This window comes from Haliotis rufescens, unplaced genomic scaffold, assembly GCF_023055435.1.
Source record: "Haliotis rufescens isolate VD_foot unplaced genomic scaffold, xgHalRufe1.0.p SCAF_23, whole genome shotgun sequence".
Classification (NCBI taxonomy): Eukaryota; Metazoa; Mollusca; class Gastropoda; order Lepetellida; family Haliotidae; genus Haliotis; species Haliotis rufescens.
In genome coordinates, this window is record NW_025963924.1 from 3895674 (window position 1) to 3915000 (window position 19327).

The following is a 19327-nucleotide window of genomic DNA, read 5'->3' on the forward strand; positions in this document are numbered from 1 at the left end:
CATCTGTCATTTTTCCTGACAAGGTAATGGTAATTTTCGAAACTATGACCAAAATTACTCAAATATTTAAATGACAACTTTTCCTGCAATGTTACTTGGGGTGACGTTTCTTTTGCAGTTCAGTATATAAAACGTCAACGCCAGAGAATAACCAGTCTCGATTATCCACCGGAACAGATGCAATTGGGTGGAAAGGGCACTATAGCAGTGAAAATTATATGAACGGAAAATCAGTGATGACACCAGGTGTTCGCGAAGGATAAACATGGCATTATTGGTCTGTTGTAGTTTCATAATACCTGTGATTGGTCGTTCGGAACATGTTTGGGGGGGGGGGGGGGGGGGGGCAATAATTGTGACACCAAATTTACATGGATTCTGACTCGATTCAACTCACCGACATCATCACCAACACCGGTCAGCTTCACATACTGGAGACCAATGGTCATGCGTAGATGACCACAACATATACCCCATTTCAACCGAGCCTCGTTTTGCCTTCATAGGCGTGTTTATTAATCTCACAGTCGCCTAATAATATTGTAATGTACCACACTATGTTTCAATCACATGAGAAAACAACTTAACTGATTCAATTTCCCAGCACATCATGCACGATTCAATAATATGTGAAGATGTGCGCATGGCTGTTCGTATAACTTCAGGGTCGGTCGGGTAGCCTAGTGGTTAAAGCGTTCGCTCGTCACGCCGAAGACCCGGGCTCGATTCCCGACATGGGTACAATGTGTGAAGCCCATTTCTGGTGTCCCCCGCCGTGATATTGCTGGACTATTGCTAAAAGAGGCGTAAAACCATACTCACTCACTCGTACAACTTCAAGATTACAAGGTTCCAGTATGGGGAAGTACGAAATGTTTGGGTTGTCTGAATAGATCATTTTATGATGCATTTCAGTCTAGCAGATATCGGTAGCCTTTATCACACAGTGAAAATGTTTCATTTTCACACGAAGCATTAACTACAACGTCCGGAGTTTAACGAGATATGAGCATCAGACGTTCGAGTGTAGCCCCCTTTAAACAGAACGTGACATTCCACGTTTCTCACGGGCTGCTGAAGTCCTGTCTGCGAGCTGCCCTGTGTTCCGTGTATCACACAAGTAACAATCCACGTACAATCTCCAGCTCCCATTCATTACTGTCAGATGCCAGGCATCGGTTGTAGAATCAATCACACACGCGATACGCTTCTGTTCGGGCTTAGACCTAATTCCCGAATCTGATCTGAACGTATGAACAGGGACACTGTTCCCTAGCTTCCATATGCTGATCAGGAGTAGATAGTAGAATATTTATGTGGTATCCATTTCGTTGTGGGATACGTCTCGATGGCAAGTCCGTCTCAGCACGATGCTAGCACGGCCCTATTGTCGTATAATCGTATATGTCTTTAACGCGGGCACGGGGGTCGCAATTCGCTGTGAGTTCTATCCCTTGGGTACGCAAGGAACCTACGATCGTAGGTTCGAATCCAGGTTCGTCCCTATTATGTTTCTAGGTTTGTCAGCACCATACCCGTACTCGTGGGTTTCACCAAAGTGGTAAACGTCTGAGACCTGCACCGCTTCGGGCTTTCCTCTTACATTAAGCTGACACGCCGTGATATAACTGGAATACTGTTATAAGCGGCGTTAAACCCAACTCACTCACTCGAAACATGGGCGTATAATTTCTTTTGCTCGGAAGTTTACGAGAAGTAGTATAAGTATATCTGTACGTTATAACAATCAAATGAGTGGGTAAATTTATAGTGTTATAACTGGAATACTATTGAAAGCGGCGTTAAACCCAACTCACGCGCTTTGTATGTAACGTTATTTTCCTTGGTCCCCTGCAACGGATGAGCCGACTCATTGGCTCATTTGGTCGGCTTCGGGGATTTCCGTGGTTTTGTACTACGACGGTGTTGGGCGTTGCTCGAAATGTTATTCATTTGCTTGTCCAGTCCAGACTTTTTTTTCACTTTTTATGACCACCGTCATATAGAAGGAATATTTCGCTGGCGTTATAATCAAATAAACGCTTTTCCAAGCTAACTCTATATTTTGATGCGTAATCAGTGCACACACTTTACCGATAATGGTCGGTACACGTATGTTTGTTTGAAGTTGGGTCTGGGTATCCCAATCGTTTGAACTTGGCTTGTGACAGCGACACTTCGGGTTTTCCTCCCACATTAAGCTGACACGCCGTGATATAACTGGAATACTGTTAAAAGCGGCGTTAAACCCAACTCACTCACTCACTCACTCACTCACTGTGACGGCGAAGTACTGGGTTCGACTTCGAACAGTGTGTGAAGTTGTTCGTGGGGTCTCGCTGTGATATGACCAAAATAATGATAATAATGGGTAGAATCAAACCCGGGTCTTCTGCGTGGCGAGCCAATGCACTAACCGCTAGGCTACCCCACCGCCTCCTGAGTTTGAACACTCGGTCAATTAATATTATTTTGCCAATAAGTTACTGTAATCCTGTTTTATGTGTCATTCTGTGAATGTCTAAAAACACACAACTCAAAGGTCCTAATTTTGTCTCGGAAGATTGAAGTTGATTAATTATTTTAATTAGGTTGAAAATGGATCCCATAGGATTTGAATTAAAATTCGAACAAAATGAAAATTCAAAATGTCAATTCTGGCCTGCCGTTTTTCTTTTCCATTGTGCTCTCTACAGAAATTGTTTCGCAATGACTGGTAATGTTCATTCCCAATTAGAAATGTACAATACGAAAAAGAAGGGAATTTGAAACTTTGTGAACTTTGGAATAATACGCATTAAACGCCAAACTACCGTATCTGTCGACGTCTTTACGTGTGGTTTGTTGTACAATTATAATCTCGATCATACTGTAAAGCCTTAAAGTCCTTTTCATCATCATCATCATCATCATCATCATCTCCATCATCATCATTTGTATTATGATTATTATTAGTGTTAGTATTAGCAGTTGTACTAATATTACTACTACTACTACTACTACTACTACTACTACTTCTAGTAGTAGTTGAAGAAGTAGCAGTAGTAGTAGCAGCAGTAGTAGTAGTAGCAGCAGTTGTATTCTTTGTTGTTTAACGCCGCACTCAGCAATATTCCAGCTATATAACAGCGGTTTTGTAATTAATCGAGTCTGGACCAGACAATCCAGTGATTGAACAATGAGCACAATTGGGATACGATGACATTCATCAACCAAGTCAGTGAGTCCGATGCCGTTAGTCGCCTCTCACGACGAGCATAGGTTGCTGAAGATCCATTCACGGGGGTCATGCGAAATGATGTCCATATTTATACTCCAACGTAACTTCATATCTCTTTGCAATCTTAGCTCTTATTTGGTTTACGGCCCTTTTGCTAGGCCGTAGTGCTAATATAAGCCGCTCTTACGACAAGCATGCTGAAGACCAATTCTGTCCTGGATCTTCACGTGGATATATATCCTGCCGGGCAAATTAAAGTATACACTTAATACTTGGATTTTGCGAAATGTTATATTAGTAGGATAGAAAAGTCGCCGAAACACTGCAAACCTAAAGTCTAAAACTCAACTTTGATACCTGTATCAAATAGGCCACAATTGAATTACCACTGGGAGCACGGGTGGCCCAGTGGTCTAAGGCGCCGCGATTCGTTGTGCAGAGTTGCGTCCCTTGGGCACGCCAGAAACCTATGATTGTGGGTTCGAACCCCGGTTCGCCCCGATTATGTTTCTAGGTTTGTCAGCACCATACCCGTGCTCGTTGGTTTCACCGAAGTAGTACACGTCTGAGACCTGCATCACTTCGGGCTTTCCTCCCACATTAAGCTGACACGCCGTGATATAACTGGAATATTGTTAAAAAGCGGCGTTAAACCCAACTCACTCACTCACTCGAATGACCCCTTGTTTGTTTCATTCGTAGCCACCATCAAACATGGGCATATAATTTCTTTAGCTCGGAAGTTTAGCAGTAGTAGTATAAGTATATATCTGTATGTTATAACAATCAAATGAGTGGGTAAATTTATAGTGTTCTCGTGTTCCCTAACTTATAAGAAGTTTGAGAAATTCAATCAAAAGCAACAAAATACGACAGAACTCATTTGACAAACTTCATGAAAATCAAATCATATCAAGTGACTTGTAATAATGAAATATAAGCCATGCATCGTGTCCTACCATAAATAGTACGGTACATCCATACATGTCCATGGTACTACATGATAAAGGGTTAACACGATACAAAGGATGAATCTTGAACGCCATACTCTACAGTATGTCGCTTCCTGAAACTGTCTCCTGCACTAGCGAGGTTATTCCACCAGACGTCGTGATTCCCCAACGCAGCCATCACCGATTACACGTGCCACATTTCTTTAACTGGATGCGTCTTCAATATTACAGCCAAAAGCCACGATCAAAAGACGATGGGGAAGTTCCCGACACATATATTGTCGTCGGAAGTCCCCATAGTGGTCTGCATAGTAATTATCTGCATTGCACTCAAGGGGATCATAAATCAGTCTGATGAATAGGAATAAGTAGTTTCACGAAACTTATTACGTACCACATGTTTATTCATACATATCCTAACGTTCTTATAATCGTGAGTCTGTCTAAGTCTTTGAACCGACCCGCGAAGTTCCGGGGTAGAATTGATCTTCAGCAACCCACGCTTGCCGTAATTAAAAGGTGACTATGCTTGTCGTAAGAGGCGACTAACGGGATCGGGTGGTCAGGCTCGCTGACTTGGTTGATGCATGTCATCGTTTCCCAATTGCGGGGATCGATGCTCATGCTGTCAATCAATGGATTGTCTGGTCCAGACTGGATTATTTACAGACCGCCGTCATATAGCTTGAATATTGCTGAGTGCGGCGTTACATAACAAACAAACAAGTCTGTCTTTCAACCATATCATTTATCCTTTCGCCCAGCCCTTGCGGCAATTCCCTATACTGATTGTCTTAAGGTTCTCAGTCTCCCATCTCACTGAGGCACCTTTTCAGTTTATATGTAGTTGCTGGTTTCTATCAAAAATTGATATTTCATATTCAGAGACAAAGGGTAAGTCTATTCTAATCGTATGCACAGCATGATTGTATGGTATTAATTCACATTCGGTATGCCGCCTGTTTGGTTAAAAACATTTCTGTTGCGCGGTGTCTACCAATGCGCACACATGTCCAAACCGTTTGCAGCTTAAGTATAATTTTCAGACACGTGTTAACGACACATAGAACTCTGTCAGGCTTTTTATTAACGATACTAGATACCACATACATGTACACCGCTAAAAGCAAACAATAAAAACTGAGTCCATTTAATTGATCATTGTCAAGACTGATAGATGAGAAACCTTTTCCTAGGGAATTAAGTGATTAGTTCTTGTCGATGGTATTTTTGCCGCTTTAGAGAACAATGGCCAGCTTGTGATGGTTGAGCAACCAGTGGCCTGGTCCAAGGTCTATCCCATGGATTACAATTTCCTGGTCTTTCAAGCCGTGGCTGTTGCTTAGCGTAAAAGGCGGATATTAAAACCATTCCCCGGAAATAATATTTATTTCTCTGGAGAGTTTGCTCTTTCGCGGTTCTGGCTTTATCACATCTGTTTCACCATGGTATAATTAAAATCAGGGTAACGCAAAATTACCACTCGCCTTTTCGCGGCTTTACTTCTTTCAATTTGTGCCTTAGAGGAATATTAGTGTTTTAGTAAATATGTTATTGCAAGCCAGCGTTTTATTATACATCTCTCAAAATTAAATCTGTTTCACGACGTACCGCTGAGAGTGCGTTATTTTCACGTAGCTTGGATATTATTATTTAGTGTAATAGCCAATAAAAGGTTTCTTTACGTATGGTTCTTCTTAGTAGAGTTTTACGCCACTGCTTACAATATTCCAGAAATATTACTGCGTGGGACACCAGAAATGCCGTGAAGATCCGGGATAGAATAGGCCCTCAGCAACCCATGCTTGTCGTAAGAGGCGACTTACGGGATCAGGTGGTCAGGCTCGTTGACATGGTGGATGGATGTCATTGATCCCAACTGCGTGGATCGATGCTCATGATATTAATAACTGGATTGTCTGGTCCAGACTCGATTATTTACAGACGGCCGTCATATAGCTGGAATAATGCCGAGTGCGGCGTTAGACAACAAACAAACAACACTAACTTACTGGGACCTCAGATAAAGAACAAAAACATGGATGCAAGGGTTAAGTCGGGAAAGTTGGTCAGTATCCCAAGCTAGAAAGCTTCAATTTTAGGGTGTTCCCCGCCGTGATATTGCTGGAATATTGCTAATAGCGGCGTAAAACCAGACTCACTCATTTGAAACTAGCAGCCCGGCTCTGGTAGAGAAACATGTAATGTATAGCAACAAGGATGCTGACTAGCCGGCTAAAATTTCCATTTTAAGGAGACATTCTTTAACACCATGAAAAAACTGATGTTTGTTTTTTTAGATTAAATTAAACATCTCAATCTGCCACTATATCGGATGTGAGATGCCCCAGCTTCTCGCAGTCCTCTAAATGTGATTGCACCGAAGATCTATCCCCCTTCCCTCTCCCCACCCCAATCTCCCTCCCCACACCAGCTCTCGCCATTTGCAACATGCTTTGTAATAAGGCCAAAAAATACCGTTACAACAGGCTGAAGCGACTGCGTGAGTGATATTGTATTAAATGGAAACTGTTTTTATATTTACGTTGACGGGACTCAAGATTACGAGAGATCTAGTGCTGTAACAGCCCCCCGGAATGAGGCCATCTGAGTGTTCCCTTAGTGCCAAGAATGGCGTTATGACTGTACCGCGTGTTGAAAAACGATGTGTGGCTTTTCACTGTGTAGAATACACGCATTTTATAGCAGGAAATTCATGCATTATCTAACGCTCCTTTACAGCTAGCGTCATGCTGAGTGTTTAACAGGTTTTTGTCATGCTTTTCCTGGAACTATGAAGCCTATAGCGGGAAGTTGAATGTTTTGGTGCTGAGACACTGTTTTGGCCGCTATGTTCAGGGAGATGGGAGAGGTTTGGGCAGTTTTATTTGCTGTGATTATGAGAAAATACGGATATGCTTAAATCTGGTTAAATCTCGGCACCTGCTGGACTTGTCTTTTGAAGGATTAGATTTAGGACAACTTGATAACTTGTTTATATGTCTACTCTTTGGCGTTTAATTAACAAGTAGTTTGTGGGTGCGGCTGGGTGGTAGGTATTTTTATGCTGGCTGGGGTGTAGATGTCCCTGTGGTTGGGTGGCAGGAGTGGGTGTGGCTTAGTGGTAGGTGTGGGTGTGGCTAGGTGCTAAGGTGTGGGTGTGGTTGCGGTTGCGTGTTAGAGGAAGATGTGGGTGGCTCGGTGGTGGGTCTGGCTGGGTGGTAGGTGTAGGTGTAGGTAGGTGAAGGTGTGGCTGTGGTTGGTTTGTAGGTGTGCGTTCTGGGGTTTTTAGGGTGTGATACTGTTACCTTGCAACAAGTCATTTCAGACAGGTGATGTTTGTCCTAGGTATGACTTCTCCATCCTTGGGAGTACGCATGGCCAAATCCTCTGTGTAGCGTCCCAGAGTAGCGTCCCTTAATCCTCTGATCTCTCCGTATGATCCTTGACCAGCCAGCACCATACCTGTGCTACTGGATTTCACCAGTTTTCCACCATTGTTTCAACAATTTTCACCAGTTGCAGACATCTACATCCTGCATCACTTCTCTCATTCCCCAACTATCAATTAACCTGCAACGCCGTGACATCATATCCTCAAGTACTTTATCACCCGAGGATATTTAGTGAAACGAGACTATTTTTAATTCCACCCCTTTTCTTGACGCATATGTATCCGGATGAGAACCCCATCGAGTGAACTACGTCATGGATCCGATATTACATTCCTATGAAATGTAAAGTTAATATTAATTACACTGAACAGAATACGACAAAGGGGGCGGTGAGGTTGCCATGTGGTTAAAGCTTTCGCTCGTCGCGCCAAAGAGCCGGGTTGGATTTCCCACATGGGTACAATGTGTGACGACAATTTCTGCTGTCCCCTGCCGTGATAATGGCGGAATGGTGTAAAAAGCGTTGTAAAACCATACTCACTTTATGAACATGTGTTTAAGAGTAAAAGCAACGCTATGAAACAAAGGTAAATTTATCTTTAAACTAACTGTTTATCGGTGTTTTTCAATTAGAAACCTGCCCAACTGTACCAGATCATGGCGCCACAACAACGACGTTTTGTCTGCCAACCACTGAGTCGGCATTTTCTCCTTGGGAGACAAGGGCAATATTCAACATTCGCACAAAGACAATATGTCAGCCAGGCATTAAACCAGTTTTTCAAGAAAACTCTCTTTGACAAAATCACATGAAAAGTCAATAATGCAAGATTTTAGACATCATGGGAAAAGTTATTATAAAAAAGTTTCAAGCTCACAAAAGTTCTTAACTTTATTCAAAATATTCTTCGATAACTTCAATCGTAATCAATCTGCCAACTGCAGAAAAAGCATGAAAGAAGCACGGCAACCCTTCTGATGACCGGAAGTTCATTTCAGACGCCCCCTGGAATTGCTACTCTCGAAGCCAATGTGTGTCATGTTCATTTCCCGTTCTTAATGGGGTCCTTATACCTTTGATCCGAGCCAGGCATTCTCCCGTTGAGAAGTAATTTGTCTTTTCTTTTCTGAGAGCTTTACTAAACGGCTTGTCTTTATCTCGCCAGGTTCGGACGCCCTGTGGTCACGCTGGTGGACGTATACTGGACAGGCAGGTAAGCACAGGATCTTCAGCGTCATGTTGTAAATTGTTCAAGTGGCGTCGAGGCTATATACGTTGATGATGTGTGAATGCGATAAACCCAAAGCGTGAGGAAGGATAAATCACAAACGTTATGAGTTTCATTTTACTGATCAAATTCAAACGCGGTGATTATCGAGTCCCATGACGATGAGAAAATGATTGCATGGAGCTTTAAATTTGTATTTTCCCATTCCGCACCAGTCTAAGATAACAGGATTTATGATACCGTGGTTTAAAGGCCAGTTCGAGTCTAGGTACGGTAGCGGTAAACGGCTTAAGAAGCTCTGTCTGCTGCTAGTGGTATTAACCTTTTGGCACCATCCACTGTAGAGTAAACAGATTCGCTTATGGACGCTGTCAGTGATCATAGATTATTAGTCATTTGGGAAGATCAGCCGTCGACCGTGCTAGATTGACTCTCCACTCGCGACAACCACGTCATTTATTCTGAGATTTGCTCAGTCTGAAAACTCCCAGTTTACCCCCAACACTCTGTGGACACAAAGTGGGGTCATTCAATATAAAGCTTGGGGCGAGAGGTGTAGCTTTTATATTACCCTCGTGAGAGAAAGAAGCGGACTGGACAGAGTCTTCAGGCGTGAGATAAAACTGGAATCCAGACAATTACGGAATTAGAATCCGATGGTACTGAAGTTCACTTTATTTGGGTCAATTAATCACTATCAAGATCTGTTATATTGCGATAGACGAGAATTTTATGGGAACTGTTACTTATTTCCTCACTGTCAGGTTGTTCATGGTCTGACAGTTATAAGATAAAGGTAAACTTGGGGACTGTAGGGAAGGAACGACACTGATTGTCTAGGGTAATATTGTGAAGAGTGTGTGTGTTTGGTGTAACGCTGCTTATATATAAAATATATATATGTATATAATATATATGTACTATGTACAAAATCCTAGGGTAATATATAGAAGAAACTATACAAAATCCTAGGGTTATATGTAGAAGAAACTATACACAATCCAAGGATAATATATAGAAGAAACTATACAAAATCCTAGGGTAATATATAGAAGAAACTATACAAAATCCTAGGGTAATATATATAAAGAAACTATACAAAATCCTGGGGTAATATATAGAAGAAACTATACAAAATCCTAGGGTAATATATAGAAGAAACTATACAAAATCCTAGGGTAATATATAGAAGAAACTATACAAAATCCAAGGGTCATATATAGAAGAAACTATACAAAATCCTAGGATAATATATAGAAGAAACTATACAAAATCCTAGGGTAATATATAGAAGAAACTATACAAAATCCTAGGGTAATATATATAGAAGAAACTATACAAGATCCAAGGGTAATATATAGAAGAAACTATACAAAATCCTAGGGTAATATATAGAAAAAACTATACAAAATCCAGGGGTCATATATAAAAGAAACTTTAAAAAACCTAAGGTAGTATGTAGAATAAACAAGACAAATTCCTAGTGCAATATATAGTGCAAACTATAGAAAATCTGATAATAAAATAAATATATAAAGAAGAAACTGTAGAAAATAACATCAGGTCATACATGGAAGAACATGCATCAATAACTCTTGGGTATAGAGAGAAATCCGTGCTGTTCTGTTAACCACATCGCTTGAAAGAAAAACGTTTATTGTTTAAGGATTCCCGTTCCTTTCATTCACAAGATCAAGTGGACAGTCTGGAACTCCGCCGTGTCATTAATCAATGCCACTCGATGCAACGCTATCTCGTTGTTCAATACCGCGGTGTTACTGTAACGGTAATTGCAACAATATTTCAAAAGTTTCAAACCATCTGCTGGCGCGTGTGAAAACAAATAGCTCACTGCCACATGCCATGACTCGTCCCTCGAGTTCCCTTCCCGAAAACACTCGCCGAGTTTAATATGAGGACGCTAGATTTTCCCCTTTGAATGCAGATGTTTCCCAATTGATTATACTTGTTTTTGCACTTTATCAAAATGTTATTTAATACTGCATGGGCGTTGCACTGTTATCGCTTATCTCGAAAAATAACTACGCAGTTATTGTTAGGTCGCACAAAAGTGGTTGACAGGCGACGTTCAAGTTACTTATTCTGTATTCATACGCCCTTTTTAACCAGTGATGTTTTGCCTACAGAAAATATACACCGTGTTAATTCTTTTTGTCTTTTTGCTGATTCGTTCATTTCAATACATTTAATCCTTCATTAGAATATCTGTTGGGCTGATTCTCTGATATATGATTAACACCTGGTCCACAGTGCGATCCTTGATATGTACATGTAAATATGGATTGTCAATGAAAGAGAAAAATCAGTCTAGATTATGCTCCAAAACAGATTAAAATTTGGCGTAAAGGGCAAAATAGCGGTGAAAATTATATGAATGGATCACTGAAAACAAACCAGACAATCAAGTGATCGATGAACCTGAAAATCAAGTGACACGATAGTGCAATTACTGATTTTGTTATACCTAATAAAAGCTATATGTTAATTTTGAATTACATCTGCTGTGAACAAGAACAGAGATCCTACTGTTTGCTGCACATGTTACTCGTGGACCTGCGTTGCACGTGCACCTCGTGACTATGTAACCATCTTCTTAATGACAGGGTTTATGTCCGTAATATTAATGGAGGGGTATTGAAAGGTGTTGTATTTGACCTGTTTAAAAATAATTTGATGCATGTTTTAGGCTTTTTTGTGTGTTTTCTACACTAATGGAATTTATTTTTCTGTTGAACCAGACTTATAAGGAGAACACGTTTTTGTGATAGAGTGTACGTGTGTCACATGGAGGCACGGGACTTCGAACTTTGCGTGCATTGGGCGGGTCCCAAACCTGTGAGCGTGGTTTCGAATCCCAGGGTCACCCAGATTTTGTTTCTATATTTTTCAGCACCATACCATGCGGCAGATAAATCCACTTTGCTTTATCTATAATCATCCCAAGAAGAAATGTATAGAAAACACTTTAATATTAATAATATTTATTTATCGAGTTATAAATATCAGTTCCAAATTGCGGCCAGTGAGGGTCAAATTGGAAAATGTGAATGATATCACACACATTGACATAATTTCTGATCTTAGTGGGATATAATCGTATTTGATGCTGATGATGAATAAACTACACGTAAATATATAGAGCCGGGGTAAGGGAAATATATATCCTTGCTCACTCACTCACTCACTCACTCACTCAGGCAATATTCATATGCTACATTATTCAAATCAGGGTTTTACGCGACGCAGCAATGTGCGTCCAGTACGCACATGTGTCTAGTAGAATTGATGCAGAAAAAAAAATATTGTGTCCCGAAGCACAATAATTAATAAGAAATATAAAGGTCCTGTAATCTTTACCGTAATCAAATCTTTCAGTACAGTACACGATTCCATTACTTTACAGGATCCTCATAATTCCAGTAAGGACTCTTGAAATTAGTCATTGGGGGTCCCTAGATCCCTAGTTTTGTTGGTCAGGATAAATCTGATTTAGCGCGATGTGTACTCAGCTGTGAACTCTAGAACACATATAAGCGAAATCACACACAATTGCGGTGATTGTGACAAAACCCTAGACAGAAAAAGAAAATACGCTTACGTAACAGTTCATGTGAATGCACGAAGAAAATATGTAATACGACAGTTATTAACTGAATAGTTGAATGAAGTACAGAAAGTTTTCTTAACTTAACACTTTCCAACCGAAACCGAAATCAGTCAACAAGATAAGAGCCATTTATGACAACTCGTTTTTTGCACACCCACGTGAAAAACCTAATAACAGACCCCAATGAAACACAATACATCTCGACAGTATTCCTCATTTGTACAAAAGTTTTGGTATTCTGCTAATGGCCGCTGGGAAAAAGAATACTGTCGGAAATGATTTTACAAACTGGGATCCCGCTCCCCTCGTGTACAATAACCTGATTGATTTACATAGAACCTTATATCAAAGAACACCCGAGGGGCGTCTGGGGATGAAAGGAGTAAAACTAGTTTAAAACATGGTTGGCTTCTGTAGGAATTATGAAAATAGAAACATGTTGGTGGGCCTTTGAAATAATCTTTGGAAGAAATTCTCAGACGGTGGTGTTCTAAAATAGGTTCAGTATCGCCATTGTTGGGGGTCATGTCTGGTTTAAGTCCAGTGTTGTTAATGGAAAGTTAGAAATAGTGATCGAAGAATTATCGGTTCGTTTTGTTGGGCGTTTATGCCCACATAGACTGGAAGCAGTTCCTGTTTCAATATCAATTTAAACAATAATTGAAAAAATCCGAGATATAGTTTTGCATGTGCCTGGTGTGTTCCGAGTGCATAAAATGACCTCGCAACAGACTATTTCACAACTTTTTTTTAACAATATTTCAAAATTTATTGGTTGGTGCATTTCGTTGTTTGCTAGTATCAAGGTATTTGAAACATTACTTACATACTATTATAATAAAATGGAGATTGTCCAACGCAATTCTGACAAAATAAATATTTTTTGAAACCCAGCACTGGTTTTGAATACTACCCGAGACACCTCACCGGCCTGTATGAACCAGTCAATATACACTCCCAGGACCCCTCCACCTATATACCCCATCAAGGTACCCGCTATATACCCCATCAAGGTACCTGCCTATATACCCCATCAAGGTACCCGCCTATATACTCCATCAAGGTACCCGCCTATATACCCCATCAAGGTACCCGCCTATATACCCCACCAAGGTACCCGCCTATATACTCCATCAAGGTACCCGCCTATATACCCCATCAAGGTACCCGCCTATATACCCCACCAAGGTACCCGCCTATATACCCCATCAAGGTACCCGGCTATATACTCCATCAAGGTACCCGCCTATATACCCCATCAAGGTACCCGCCTATATACTCCATCAAGGTACTTGCCTTTATACTCCATCAAGGTACCCGCCTATATACTCCATCAAGGTACCCGCCTATATACCCTATCAAGGTACCCGCCTATATACTCCATCAAGGTATCCGCCTATATACCCCATCAAGGTACCTGCCTATATACCCCATCAAGGTACCCGCCTATATACTCCATCAAGGTACCCGCCTATATACCCCATCAAGCTACCCGCCTATATACTCAATCAAGGTACCCGCATATATACCGAATCAAGGTACCCGCCTATATACTCCATCAAGGTACCCGCCTATATACCCCATCAAGGTACCTGCTATATACCCCATCAAGGTACCCGCCTATATACTCCATCAAGGTACCCGCCTATATACTCGATCAAGGTACCCGCCTATATACTCCATCTAAATAACCTACGACGCCGATACCACAACAATATAGGCGAATCAACCGACCCCACATATCTATACACCGCGGAGATGAATACAAATAATCACGCAGCGAAACCACAACGATATACTCCGCAGGATAAAACCAACGGATAAAAACGATATCCGTTGGGGTCATATGCGGATAGAGATGCAAATATCAAAGGTCAAGTAGGGACTACTTTCAGTGTTTATAAACAAACATGGCGTCGCCCTTGTCATTCGGCGATAGAGTCAGAATCTAGATAAGCTAAAGGGATAATTTCTATAATTATCAAAAGAACAGTCTAATATACTGAAAATCAGTGTCCAACTGTGACGTAGCTAAGGCATTTTATAAGTTTGGGCAACTTTGGAGATATAAATTTCGAAACAATTTTGCGAGGGCACTAGGCCTAACCAAGCGGGATCAGTAGCCATATCTGTGCTTGTAGACCTCTGTGGCTTGAAACCTTTTCCACAAATTAAAATAGTTGGATTTAGCCGAAATATGTTTGAATTGTTACCTTGTTTCGTTTTGTCGCTGTGTGTACATCTGACTGCACTTAACGTTATGACAGGACAGCTAGGCCGACAGTCAACAACGTTTGAACGTGGCCGTGACGTCTCATAGACTAGGGTTAGAGTAGCTTCCCTTTGACAAAGGGCAGTTACTCTAGCGGACAGACCGATTGATTGTCGCGAAAGGCAAGTAAAAACAATTATTGTTTTGCGTATATGTTACTTCGCCACTGTATAAGAAACAGATTTCAGTTGGAACTATATTGGCTACTGTCACTGTCCGACTGACACATCACTTACCCTGTGACGTAATAAATATTAATGCGCGCATTCCAGGAAAACTCGCAATGTCTCTTTAATGTTTGTGAGCGATGGAAAGCGATTGTTTTTCAAGCACAGAATTAAAGAATGACATTATATGATAAAGAGGTTATCACGCTTGTGTGTTTGGGGATGGTAAATATCCTGCATTAGGAATAAACACTATTTATTTAGCTCGCCAAGGCTCGCTAAATACAATGTTTATTCCTGATGCAGGATATTTACCATCCCCAAACCCACTCGCGTGATAACCTCTATATATCTAGCCTAGACACCCTAGAGAACTGGAGAAACCCACACTGGTGTACTCACTCTATCGTTGTATTAAGAGAGGGATACAAGTCATTAATGTACGTCATTTCAAATTTACGATTTTATCCAAAAATCAGCTATAATGCGAAAATACAAACTCCGTTCACATGCCATCCCCGAGTATCTAGGATACTATATCCATTATATTGTGTAATTATTGTAATAGAATGGAGATATGATACATTTAATATTCCAAAATATTCACATGCAAATTCCATCAAAATGTGCAGTCATTCACTATGCAGAGGGCTGCGAATGATTCATAATACAAATCTCAAGAGAAGAACGCGTTTGCTTGCTAAGCACATCCTCTGAATTGTTATGGAAACTTTTTTTCTTAACAGATAGCTATCAATCACAATTATTCTGATTCTGAATCATTCGGATGCTGCTTGAAAGGTACAGTAACCATTTCACGCCCAAGCTTGTCCTGATGCTGAAGCATCTGTACAGTGATTAATCCCAACAAACATAAAACAATTTCAGGAAACGCAGTTTCTTAGTTCCATCCCCTGAAGTCATTTCTTTAAGTATTTCGGGTTTAATTCTTGAACCGCAGACATAAACGTTTCAACAGAATGTCTTCCATTAATGGCAAACTTGAAAATGTTCCAAAATGCGATTTTGTTACTCTCAACTTTGCCGGCGAAAGCGGAAGCTGGGATGTTTTTCAGTCATTAATACGCTGAAATTAGAAACGGTTCACTTTACGAAGGAAACAATCTAAACGTAACTTTCAACATTAATGTGGTTTTGTTTCCTTTCACGTGCACTTAGGCCCTCCATCAGTCAGTTTTCCTTTTCGAGGATTTTGATAGTTTAGGATAAAATAAACATAATTATTTCACTAACGGATAGGTGTTAACACGCATAACACCGGCATCTGATTCCACGCGTTATTGAAAGGCTGGTTGTATTATTTCGGCGATCAATAGGGTTTTCATAGTTGAGACTTGAACAAACAGTTATTTTACATGGTCTCTAAGAGGTATTTCCTGCAAAACAGCTTGCCACGCACATGTCCATGAAGTATGGGCCTCGTGGATCGTGAATATCATATTTGATCGAAGTTAAGCCTCATTTTCTCCCTGTTAATGTGGACCCTTGATATTTACGATACATAAACACATTCAGCTAATAATCTGTACATATTGGCCACATTAGTGCGGACAATTTACCAGAAAGCCAACCGTCTTCACTGACAAGTTATCGCTAAGTGTGTTGTGTACTAGTGTATGAGTGAGTATGGTTTTACACCGGTTTTGGCAATATTCCAGCTATATCACGGCGGGCGACACCAGAAATGGGCTTCACACATTGTACCCATATCTTGAATCGAACCCGGGTCTTCGGCGTGACGAGCGAATGCTTTTACCACTAGGCTACCCGACCGCCACATGAGTACAATGAGTTGAGTGAGTACAGGTATGGTGGAGGGGTTGGGGTTTGGGTATCCTTTTGTCCACCGCTTCTCGGGCGATCTTGGGTTGAATTGAGGCAGGTGTACCGATCACATAACGAGATATGGTGCTCTGGTGTACATTGAAATGACGTACAAAAGCAGATTGGGACCCTCAAGCTTCAAGACGTCCTATGGCGATATTGCGATTGGCAGCATTCGGTTTCAGCATGTTCTAACGTTCAATAAGTCGACAAGCGTATGAGTGAGTGAGTATGGTTTTACGCCGCTCCTAGCAATATTCCAGCAATATCACGGCGGGGCACACCAGCAATGGGATCTTATATTTAACCAGCTGTTGTAAAGTTATTACCTGGAGAGGTATTTACATAAGCAAGTTTTGCTTGTTTACCGATCCAGATTTCTTTTGAAATAAAAATATATTTAAACCAAATGAGCTTCACGCATTGCACCCACGTCGGGAATCGAACCCGGGTCTTCGGCGTGACGAGCGAACGCTTTAACCGCCCCGACAAGCGTATGACAAAATGTTGACTGACGTTTGACCTTTTATAATCATTATCACTGCACATGATTGTCACAATGTGCACGCGTACTCTGCTTTTAATTTCCTTTCCATGTCATTTTCGTGCAGTCTTATAAAGATTCTGAAAAATGCGTAGTTTAAAACGGTTGCGTTTGTGCACTGCACCAGTTATCGAACATGTGACTAACATCGTTCAGTCACAAGTATTGCATTTGTATTGAATGTTTCATGAGTAATCAAAAACAACATTCTCATTATCTCCGATGCGTTTCCTTTTGTGAAGGGGGGCACGGGTGGCCCAGTCGTCTAAGGCGCCGCGATTCGCTGTGCAGAGTTGCGTCCCTTGGGCACGCCAGAAACCTATGATTGTGGGTTCGAATCCCGGGTTGCCCCGATCATGTTTCTAGATTTGTCAGCACCATACCCGTGCTCGTGGGTTTCACCGAAGTGGTAAAAGTCTGAGACCTGCATCACTTCGGGCTTTCCTCCCACATTAAGCTGACACGCCGCGATATAACTGGAATATTATTAAAAGCGGCGTTAAACCCAACTCACTCACTCACTCCTTTTGTGAAGAGTGTACATGTAGGTTTATAGACAAACCATGTATTTTTCGATTAAGGGCTCCGCTCGAATTCCCGATAAAAATCTTAATTCCTTAATGTTTGTCTCATAACTTAATGAATTCAGTAATTTAATTGACATCGAACCTTTGTATTGCTCCCCAATAGCATTATGAACCAACTATAACGATAATGTTACTCTCCTGTTACTTTTTCCAAGATTGAGAAAATATTCGCCTCAATTCGCCTTGCAGAGTTGTATCCCATTTCCATGCCAGAATCCTATGATTGTAATTTTCGAATCCCATGCTCGCCCTGGGCCACTTTCACAAAGCGACCGTAGCGCTGCGATTACCGTAAAGCTATGTTAGAGTATCGGAGTTAAAATCAACGTAGCTTTGTGCAAGTGGACCCAGATCGTGTTTCTAGATTTGTCAGCAACCCACTCACTCACTCACTTGCTAGATCAAGGTTCACTTAACACGGGTCCAACAGTTGGACAATGTGCCTGGCTTTCAACTGTAGGAGTCAAGAAACATGAGAATTGGATTTGGAAAGAAGCCATGTACAAAATCGAAGGCTTACAATGGACGTGAGAAAAGGCAAATAAACAAGGTTTATTCCCTTACTGAAAAAGCTTTTAGCAGTTTTGCAGTCATCTTGGGGTTGTAACAAGCATTTGCTCTTTGTGCACTTGCCTCAATAGCCTGACATGTCACGACGCTTCAGTATGTGTGTTTAGGGCGATGACTTATTGTGATACAAGTGCATCCCTGTCTCGGCAACCTATCTTTGCGATGGGCATCTTTACATTGCTTATATCTGCTTGTGCCTAGCTTACCTCTACTTATGCTGTTCTTATATTGCCGTATGCCTCGTACAGGCCGTGGTTATGTCTGCTTATCTCGTGGTTATATCTGATAATGCTTGGCTTATATCTGATTATGCTTGATATGTATATGAAAGCTACGCGATAAACCGCAAAGAACTATGCAGAACGAAGCGTGGTTTATTTCACGATAAAACATTCTATTTGTTTTATCATAAGTAGGGATAAGACATATGGATGAATAACTTTTTTATTATAATTAGGAACGACGTTTCGGTGTAGGTTCTAACACCGTTATCAAGCAAATTATGTACAGTGTATGGTTGATAAGTTGGATGGGAGGCAGTATTTATACAGTTGAGTAGGTTTAAGATGCAGTTACACTGGAGTGGGGAAGCCTGTTATGTACACAGAAGGGTAAAACATATTGGTCGGTGAAGCATGTAATATAAACAAAAGGGTGAAGTCAGTAATATAAATGATATAAACAAAAGGGTGAAGTCAGTAATATAAATGATATAAACAAAAGGGTGAAGTCAGTAATATAAATAATATAAACAAGGTAGATAGATTCAATATATGTGATGCATGGTGGACAATAGACAGTAGATAGATTCAATATATGTGACGTATGGTGGACAATAGACAGTAGATAGATTCAATATATGTGATGCATGGTGGACAATAGACAGTAGATAGATTCAATATATGTGACGTATGGTG

General features: G+C 40.9%; 1 protein-coding gene across 1 annotated transcript in view; it reads left to right on the top strand.

Annotated features, from left to right (window-relative positions):
• Positions 1–19327, top strand: part of LOC124116075 (putative carbonic anhydrase-like protein 1) — a 155009-nt gene that overhangs the window by 54584 nt on the left and 81098 nt on the right. Inside the window, exon 2 of the mRNA XM_046477285.2 lies at positions 8735–8782. Within this exon, the coding sequence (XP_046333241.1) occupies positions 8735–8782 (48 nt within the window). The remainder of the gene's footprint in view (positions 1–8734; positions 8783–19327) is intronic.